The 11,114-nt window shown below is 30.4% G+C and overlaps 1 protein-coding gene across 1 annotated transcript; it reads left to right on the top strand.

Annotated features, from left to right (window-relative positions):
• The first annotated feature begins 829 nt into the window (after nt 1–829).
• Nucleotides 830–2,243, top strand: LOC131041545 (gamma-glutamyl peptidase 3). The gene is made up of 4 exons (XM_057974673.2): nt 830–1,339; nt 1,512–1,673; nt 1,761–1,928; nt 2,022–2,243. The coding sequence occupies exons 1-4, from the start codon at nt 1,028–1,030 to the stop codon at nt 2,130–2,132; spliced, it is 753 nt and encodes a 250-aa protein (XP_057830656.2). The 5' UTR covers nt 830–1,027; the 3' UTR covers nt 2,133–2,243.
• Nucleotides 2,244–11,114: the final 8,871 nt, after the last annotated feature.

Consider the following 11,114-nt stretch of genomic DNA (forward strand, 5'->3'; position numbering starts at 1 on the left):
CAAAAAACAAAATCTATTTAATATCACCATAATCTAAATATGATAATATGATAAAGCTCTCTATATATTTTGAATATTAAAATGTAAGACATATGATGAAATATCTATGCAACTTTTTCTATTCAGCAAATTTCAAGAATATAACTGAAAAAATAATATACATCAATCTATTAGGTATAATGTAAAAAGGATTGGATACAACAAGATTGACTCCAATATTATGTTTGAAAATATTTGATATTTAATTAATTTAATATATTCTATTTACATATGCTAAACATAAATAATTTTCTAATTATCTATTGGGTAATAATGTTAAAGGGATTTGTATGCAACAAGATCTTTATAAATTATTAATCTCTAACCTTACGACAAAATTGACATAAGATAGTTTGAAATGTAAGGCTTGACATAAGATATACATAAAATAAGTCTATTGCAAAGATTTTACTATTTATTAGTTGTTGAATTAAGGTCAGTCTACAATTAGATATAAGATTAGCTTTAGCCTTCAATTATGATTAAAAGAAAAAATGCTCTTCAAAATAGATAATCTATCCATTCATCACCATCCATAAGCTATTTTTAATTTAAATCAATTTTTACTTATTTAGTTTAAATCAGTTTTTACTTATTTATACAAATAAAGCATGTACTTCCACTTATTGTATTCTTAATTTAGAGAGTAGTAGCTTTTCATGCAATGCTAGGAATATATTTAGAATGCAGTTATTATTAATTCTTCTAGGCTGCAAATTCTTTATATATACAGCCTTTATGTAATTTTTTAATTAAGCTTCAATAAAAGAAATTGGTGCGTGCAATTCTAAAAAAAACTGGGCACTTTATTTTTTATTCTGAATTGTGATTTTTTTTTGCAATTTATTCTTTTTGCTGTTATTGTTTGCTAATCAACTGATTTAGAGAAGATAGTCCAGATTCAAAATTCTACAGTTTCTCCATAACCAAACACAATTCCTTTGTGTTTATCTGTGTGGTATTGAAAAGGGAAGATTGCAGATTTATTATGGGCAATAATAAGAGGTTTGGAGTTCTGTTAGCGGCAGCAGACAGAGATTATGTGAAGAAAATGTATGGAGGATATTTCAGTCTGTTTGTTAATATGCTGGGTGAGGAGGGCGAGAGGTGGGATATGTTCAGGGCCTTTGACCGGCAGCTGCCAAAAATGGAAGACCTTGACAAGTACGATGGATTCGTTGTGACCGGAAGCAAAAGTGACGCTCATGGCAATGCTCTCTGGATTCTGGAACTCTGTCAATTGTTAAGATGTCTTTACCAAATGCGCATCAAAGTGTTGGGGATATGCTTTGGCCACCAGGTTAGTAACCCACCTTAACAGAATGCATCTTCCATTAATGGACATCAAGCAGGGCTCACACTGTCATAAAAATGGTAGTTTAATTGATTGTTCTCGTTAGAATCCAAACTGATAATTGAAACTCATATCTTATTATATGTCCAACTTTAAAGGAAATTGTTTCTTTTAACAGATACTGTGTAGGGCTTTGGGAGGCAAAGTGAGTAGATCCAGTGCTGGATGGGATGTTGGCACAACTAAAATACATTTCAATTCTTCCATTCGTACAAAAGAATATCTCAGTGGAATGAAAATCCCAACCACTCTTTACTTAAATGAATTCCATCAAGATAAGGTGAGAGACTTGTTTTTTCAACTTGATGCATATTAGGGTTCCATGGAAAAAGATTGTACTAAATTTAATAAAAATGGTATGTTTCAGGTGACAGAGATCCCTTGTGGAGCAGATATAATTGCCTTTTCAAATAAAACTGAGATTGAAATGTTTTCAATGGATGATCACATATTTGGAATTCAAGGTCATCCAGAGTATAGTGGTGACATTTTATTTAATCTTATGGACAACCTATGCAATGAAGGAATCTTAACAGTAAGTTACTATTATGTGTTTGGATTTTATTTCTTCTTCATTGCTGGTATAATTATTCTTGATATTAATGTAATGTTGTTTTCTTTTTTTCAGGAGGAAATTGTAAAGAAGGCAAAATATTCAGTAGAACAATACAGCACAGTATCTGAAAAAGAAATTTGGCAACAAATTTGTAAAAGATTTCTTAAATATAAAGTTACATAATTTTTTCTTCAGACTATTAAATTTTTTATGGCTCTGATAAAATGGCTAAATCATAAGTCTAAAGGTTTCCAGCCCGTCCAGGGTACTATGTTATGCTGGGTTCTCTGAGAACAGGTGTTTTTTGAATGTTATGAAACTCAGCTAACAATCTCTGTATTTAACCACAATTAATATAAATTCTGGCTCTGCCTTTACCCATCAAAAAAAAAAAAGAAAAAAAAGTTACATAATTTTTTACTAATGAATCTTTTTTCTTATTAAAAAAAAAAAAATTAACAATTTTAAAATTTGATTAACACCATGAATTTATATATCTATTGAACATGTATTGTTATGCCCTCATTTACAAATTTACTTTTATATGCTCTTTTTACATATCTAGTTATAATGCATGGTTGCTTCAACGTTTCTATGATATTTTTAATACACTCAAAATTATCAATATATACTTAATTAACATTCTTTGTTAAATTCATATATTCAATACTTGCATGGTCAAATTATTAAAATAAATTAAGTCTTGCACATTATCAATGTAGTCAATTGAAAAACCTCACAAATATTGCATGCCAAACCATAGCACTTTTTGTAATTTAAGGAATTAAAGGGCATACCTTAAGCTTTACAATTTTTTCATACCATTTCTCATAGATATCATATATACACAATCCTGGTATATGTTTGTCCCATTTAGTGCACACATTGATTCTTACTAGTAATCTATCATTACAAACCAAAGTGAATAAATGACTCCAAAGCGTCATAATGAATATCACAAACAATATTATAAAAATTAATTCTAAAAACTCCAATTCAAATCTGCTGAATAACAAAATGCACCTTCCAGCTGCAATAGCAAATAATGCAACCTAGGAAATATTAAATGACTAATCTAAGGTTGAACTTAAGCATAATAAGTAAATAATCAATTTACTCTAACATAAATAGCTCATATATTTTCAAAGGTAGCTTTATTCAATTTCCCATTTCTTCCATGAATTAAGTTTCAAGTCTTCAACTCACTTTCTAATTCAAAAAAACTCAATATAGACACCTAAAATTGTCCTAGCATCATAGTAATGTGATCTTACTTAAACCCATGGTCCCATTCTATTAAAATGTTCTCATCATCATTTAAATAATATACTATTTAATTAATCAAATAAACTGATAATTAAGTACACAATGATTTTATATAATCAATTTAGTTAACCACTAATTAATTAAATAATTATATTAATTGAATTAATCTAGTTAGTCACTAATCAATTAAATAAATATTACTTAATTAATCTAAACCAATGTCACACCTAATTAAATAATTTTATTATTTCATTACTTAAATTTTCACCTCACATGGAAAATTATTCAATGAATTTCCTCCACAATTTTCAATAATAAATGACCAACTAATTATTTATGCTTCCTAATTTTGGTTCCAAGTAATTATTATAGCTATTTCTATTTTTACCATGCCGAGATCATCGGCTCACACTTGTAGCAAGGACAAAGGTAAGCTAGTGAATGCCAACATTACCTAGGACTTATCTGAGATCAATAGGAATTTCGTAGACAAAAATGTTTAGTCTATCCAAATGTTGAACAATATTAAGTAGTTTATGGGTCATTGGACCCTATTTTTGTTTTGTTGTTTTGCTACTGGCCCGTTGTGGATTAGTGTCTAGTTTTTCTTTGTGACTAGTTTTTTTGTCTAGGTTTCGGGTCCTTGTAAAACCATTTTACTCTAATAAAAACATATTTAAGGTTTTAGTTAATTTAATTTCATCCCTTCATCTTGAACAAACTAAATCCATACCATTCATCTTCTCCTTGATCTAAGGAAAATCCTTTTAGCCCTTCTCCACCATTGATCTTCCAAACAAACCTTCACCATTCATTCTTCCTCTCAAAAAAATTTAAATAGAGCTTTGAGTTCCCAAAAAGAAAATCATTTTATTCAATAGGTACATGTTGTAGGGATTTTGAGGCAACTAGTTGAGCAATCACATCCCAATCTATTGAGAAAATCCACTTGCAACACTGGAGTTCACATTCAAATGGTAATGTTGTTTATTAGAATGTTAATGTTTGGATTTTATTTATATGCTCTATTTGAAGTCTGCATTACTTTATAATAGGATTCATTTTTTTTTCTCTTTTGAATTCTAGTTAAGATTCCCACACTTAGAAGAGGAAACAATGGTATACTCTGATACCCATCCCTTTCAAGACTATAAAATGTTGGGAGGTTGCTATCAAAAAATTAATCATTACCCCATTATTGATGATACCTTGAATCTCTAACCCAAGCAATCATTTTTGTACATAAATCCAACAAACCTTGCACGTATATCTACAACATATGTATATCTTAAATCTCACATTGAGAAATTATTGAAAAAGGTTACAAAGAATATGAGAATCAAGATGCCTTTCTTGTAGGCAAAGTTCCCCTCTTCTCGATGGTTTGGTGAACCTAGTGACAATCAAAAGAAGCAAATATCTTAGTTCAATATAGATCAAAAACCTTCATACAACACGAGCTTCTAATATATGAAAAGATAAAATATATAAAAGGCTCTTGGTGTTGTGAAAAAGAAAAAAATGTGTCATATTTTTATAAGAATGAATATTATATAAGCAATAGAATATGTAAACATATGAGTTACAAATGAAAAGGTCTTATACTTCATGAACAAGGCTTTTTGGAACCTATGAATATAAACAAGAATACAACAAATTAGAGAGTAGGATATGTGTCCTATGATGAGAAATCCAAAGAGGGAAATAATACGTCTAAGATTGTTGCGAGGAACAAAATATAGGGTTATATAATAATATGAAACAACATAAATATGCATCCAGTTTTCTTTCTTTGAGTAGTTTAAGGATTGGTTTGATTTGTGAATCTGATAAGGATCTCATGAGATGAATGGCTATGGTTGATTCTCATTTCCATGAGAGAATGAGAATATGATAAGTGGTATCACATGATTGATGCACATGATTAAGACAAGGATGGAAGAGGAATGTAGGTGGGAAATTGATCAAATCTTGATGGATGGCGAGAATTGAAAAGGTTCTTTTTGGAGCCTTGTGTAAGGTTGAACTTTGATTATTTTAATCAATAATTGATGGAAGAATGTGTAAATGATTAACTAGTTGACTAACTTGATATTTTTATTCAACTACTATAGGGGAGATTTAGAAGAATTAAATAAATATTATGATTGGTGCACATGATTAAGACAAGGATGGAAGAGGAATGTAGGTGGAAAACTGATCAAATCTTGGTGGATGGTGAGAATTGAAAAGGTTCTTTTTGGAGCCTTGTGTAAGGTTGAACTTCGATTATTTTAATCAATATTTGATGGAAGAATGTGTAAATGATTAACTAGTTGACTAACTTAATTTTTTTATTCAACTAATGTAGGGGGGATTTAGAAGAATTAAATAAATATTATGCTTGGTGCACTCTCAATTAGTATTTCAACTTTATCCAATATCTTAGCATCACATATAGACTAGATTTATATTTTGAATTTTGTGTGTCCTATTAAAATGTGGTTCTTTACTACAAGATCAGATTTTAATTACAATCAATGATTTTGAATTGATAGTGTAAGTTATTTTATAGAGGCAATTAATAGCAACTCTCTATGATTGGTTCTCGTAGACTATAAGAGTAAGATTGTGGTTTTTTTAATGATCAAAATTGAACACAATGGATACTCTATGTACTCCATAGAGAATTGAGTTCAACAAGTGTAATATACATAAAACTTTATATTACCCATTTGAATGCTATATGCTCTCATATTTTCATATGTCCACTTTCCACTGTATATGCTATATTATCCAAGTTCTGAATTATCTTATATTTGTATAAAACTATGTGAATAGAACACATAACATATTTATGCATAGACATGGTATGAAATTGTTGGGGGCATACCTCTTCGTGCATTAAATATCATACTTCTTTTTAAAAAAATTAAATTAATTTTGGAATTCAAATGTGAAGGATATAAAAATTTAGTTTTAAGATTGATATGAAAATATAATGTTGATCAATATTGATGGAAACAAATGTGGATATTGAGTGATTAATATAATTTAATGTTGATTGATGTTGATGGAAATTTAATATAATTCAATATTTATTCATTTAGATGCAAACTTATATGTGATTCTATTAGTTGGAATACACCACACGCAAATTCGAAGGAGTAATTTAACACATTTTGAAAAATCAATATTATTACAAATTTTAAGAATTTAAATTTTAAAAATTAGTACATAAATCTATAACATGATAGTCTATGATGATCCACCACCAATTTTAGTAATGTAGCTCATTTTTTTGATTGAAATTGAATTTATACTCATAGTGTTTTTTTGTATCGGTGAAAATAGTATCTATTTTATTAATATAAAAGAAAGCTTTACATTCATATAATGTTAACAAAATGGCCATCAAGTCACCCTTTCATTATAACCTTGTCCCTGTCACCTTCAAAAAAATCCCATAAACTATAGACCTAACTATATAGTCCTCCTAATTCTATATGGGTATTAAACAACTTGACTGAAAGCTCAAAACATTTTACAAAACCTACTTGGGCCTTTGTTTGTGCTCCTCCCGTGACTCTTTGGCATTCCACACAATGAGGCGCTTGAGACCCTCCACACTTTGGTTGCGTCTATTCTGGCTCCAAAACGGACCTTTCGTACAATGTGTTAGTGACAAGTTAGTCAATCACAGTCATTAATTGCAAAATCGACGGTGTAAAACAAGTGACTAACACGCGTGTTAGTCAATCCGTACTGTCGTTTTGGAGATAGAATAGATGCATCCCCACACTCTCGCCTACGTCACATTCAATGACACCACCCACTTTGACAAGGTGTTCACCACATAATTACCCAAATGTACACATGCAAATTTTAAGACGCGAAAGAGTTTAATAAATTGCAGATTGATTTAATTAATTTGTTAATATTCCATGCTTTCGCCTTGCTTTGGATTAGAGCATTGATTATGATCATTGAATCACCCTCTAAATGGATTTTTTGAACCCTAATTTTTTTGGTCAATAACATTCCTTCTAGTGCTGCCTGGCTTCAGCAATATTGTTTGTGCCTTCCTTTAATTTTTTGGCACCCATGGCCAGGATATTACCTTCGAAATCTCTAGCCATGAAGCCCACCCCAGAGGGACCTAGATTCCCCTTTGAGGCTCCGTTGAAATTGACCTTGGTCCAACCTTCTTTTGGGCATTCCCACTACACCTCTTTATTCACCAATTAAGCCCATTTACGGGCCTAAATTTATACTCATAGTGTCGATCTGAAAATTGATAATTAAATTTGGAGAAGAGCAATTTGTCATTTCAGTTTGCAAGAATTTCATTTTAGCTTTAAATAATTATCACAAAAAGTTATACGATGCACTTTTTAGTATATAGAACATATATTTCTCTCAAACTTTTTCAACACTTTGAGATATACTCTCTAAATATAGGCAAACTATGCAACAATTCTCCTTCAATATTGTCCAATTTATCTTAATTTAAGACAATCATCAACCTATTGTAGATAGAGAGAATTGATAACTTGAAAATAAATCATCAACCTGATGTTAATATTGTATTTCAAAATTGTATACACAAAAAATATTATTCTATATATAAGATATTGTAAATTGAATTAATGTATCCTCTATGCACATATAAAATCTAATGAATTATACATAAAATTTAAAAACATCCATAAACAAATATAATTGTTAACCTAAACAATCAATAATGTTGAGGAGTGATAACAGTGAAGAAAATTAATGTTATAAACAAAAAATAATAACTAGCGCTTGCACCTAAGTGAGGTGCAATGGATAACGCCGATAGTAATTTATATGATTATAAATGTAAGATAAAATTATACAAATTCAAAATATGTCAACATTTTTTTGCTATCTATGTAATAAATTGATCGAGGGAATCTTTGTGTTTTCTCTGGCCTTTGATTTAAACAAAAATAAGAGTTAAGACTAACAAAATTTATGCATTGGTGTAAGTCATCACAGTTGAATATATGTACCTTTTTCCTATAAAGAGAGATATTGATGTACTGATGTGAATAAAAAGAAGAAAAAAGTCAAGAATGTGTTCAATGCTTTGTAATGAACAAGAAAAATACATTTTTTTTTTCCAAATAGACCTATTTGAGAAATTGTATTGTCCTTGCTATCAAGATGTTGGAATATTAGGTTGTCTTGAAGATTGAATACAGGGCTATAGCAGAATTAAGTTGTTCATATAAGACAAAGCATTAAGATAGAGACTTTTACGGTTGATAATTTCCAATAGATTAAAACACTCAATACAAAACTTGAATTCCACGTACTATTTTATTTCCATTTGCTTTAGAAGGGTTTGTCTGGAAATTTGTGCTACCAATACCAAATAAACACAAAAGCAGAGTAGAAAAGAATAGCATTAATTTACATAATGATATAACAAGTTCAGAATTTTATCTTATTTTTTATGACTAAATTAAAATAAATTGGATATTCTTATACTTATTATTAAATATGTTATCAATGTTAATAAAGTGGTATATCAATATCAATAAATTGGTAAAGTTATATTACAACTGATAAGAAAAATACAAATAAAAATCATAATGAAAAAGGCATAGTAAAAATTACTTGAACAACTAGAAAATGAGAGTTTTGAATTCAATAGTACTAAGTCGAATTGGAAAAAGAAATTGTTGGAATGACGATTTGATATCCACTATGACTTCCACAAAGAGAGCACCTTCGCCCGTGCGCACCAACACCTTGGACAAAGTCTAAATTGAATAATCTCTACAGGATCTACAGGAGTACCTTGATTTGAATAATAGACTATCAAAAAATCAAAAGTGAATTTACTAAATAGGTGGTCAATGGAGGAGAGGTGGAGGATGGCATTTGGTGAAGGCCGAGAGGGAGCCGCCATGATTGGTTCAAATCTCTTTACATTTAACTCTATTGAAAAATGGTGCTTCTAGAAGGATATCTCTCTGCTTATTCTCTGTATTATTAAATACATATAAGCTAATTTATAGTAGGTATAAATTTTTTACATCATTTTTGACATAAAAATAGTAGACATATTATTTATTAATGTTGATAGGCATTCTACAATGGCAGCAAGGGGTGGAGTGAAATGGCGTGAGCATGTTAATGTTAGCTTTTATCTCTTATCTTAAATTTGACAACCATTTACATGTCAAAGTACTAATATTAATTACAAACTTAATATTTTTAAAATAAACACCATATAAAATAAAATATACCCTCATCAAATTTATAAGTTTTAGATAGATATATAAATATAAAATAAAAATAAAAATAATCCACCATCTCATAATTACAATATTATTTTAAAATATATTTCATATTTTTTTTATTTTTAATAATTTAAATTTTTAACAATAATAAAATTCTAAATATAAATCTAGATGTCAATTATCCAATAAAAGAATTGTATTAGAGAAAAACTAAATAATGCAGATACAATATAATTTAAATATTTTTGTATGTAATAAATATAATTTAAAATAAAATAAAATAAATTTAAGGTAAATAAAATAGTTTCAATTGACCGGCTGGGTGTGAGGGAGTGATAAGAAATGAAGCAGGCTATTGTATTGCGGTGGTGGCGCTCCCCATGGGATCCTAGACGAACCACTTATCTAAGGCCATGTCAGCTTATCAAGCCCTTGCCCTTGCTAAATCTTTTGGATTTAATAAAGTTTGGTTTGAGGGAGATTCTAATAACATTGTTAAATGCCTAAAGGGTCTATCCCCCCCATCATGGACAATTAAAAACATTATATCTCAAGCCAAGGAGATAATTAAGTCTTTTGAGCAGTGTGTTATCTCTCATAATTATAGAGAAACCAATGCTATCATTGATTGGGCTACCAATATGGCTGTTCGTGCTAATCATATGATTAGTTGGAGAGGTGAGTTGGATCTTCCTCATGAGACTCGTGCCATCCTCATTTATGACAGAGTGCATGAAAAAGAGGGAGTGATAAGGGATGATTACAACGTACTTATCAATGAAAGTTGCCATAATGAGTCGGAAAGAGAGGCGCTCGAAGATTGAGCTGGTGTTCAATGCGGACAAGAATCCACACGCTTTCTGGTTGCCCATTTCTATTTCGAAGACTTCCCTGCTATGCACTTTGATCTCTGTTTTTGCCTTGCTCTGCATTATGAAGGAAGGGAGAAATTCGACAGTTGACACTTTGGGAGGTAACATGAAAATAATTGAGCCACTCTCCTATGATAAATAGAAGAATAAGCCGAAAGTGTGGGCTATATTGGAGACTACTAAGATGATAGGGTATATGGAGTGAATTGTTGGGAAAAACCCTACCGTTACTAGAATATTCAAGAAGAAATAAAAGGAGGAAAAAATTACCATAGGCGGAAGAAAGGTGGAAATTGATGAAGGGATGATCGCGGAAGTCACTGGAATACCGATGGAAGGTAGAAAATTTTACAGAGACAAAAAGATCATAGAGGAAGCTATCAAGTGATTCCCGAAGGAAGAATCTGAGAAAACCAAGTTGGTGAAATTCAACAAGACCTACTACTCATGGAAGGTGGTTAAGAAGGTATGGAGATGGGTTCTATTTGTTGTTATGCAATGTTACTCTAGATGGTAGATACTCTCGTGTCTATGGCTATCACTTTGTTCTCTTGAATTATTTCCGCCATAAAGATTTGGTGTCTATACCCTTCTACCTGTTTATCTCCCTAAACACCGGCATAAAGGATTTTAGGGAAAATCCTGATAGCAACCCTCCCATGCATGAAGGGTTAATGTTTCTCTTATACAACCATGTCAAGGCCTCCTTTGTGCAACATTTTATCACTGAGCTTTCAAACTCAGAAGATGAGTCTGAGAACTCAAATGATAGT

This window comes from Cryptomeria japonica, chromosome 2 (assembly GCF_030272615.1).
Source record: "Cryptomeria japonica chromosome 2, Sugi_1.0, whole genome shotgun sequence".
Lineage (NCBI taxonomy): Eukaryota > Viridiplantae > Streptophyta > Pinopsida > Cupressales > Cupressaceae > Cryptomeria > Cryptomeria japonica.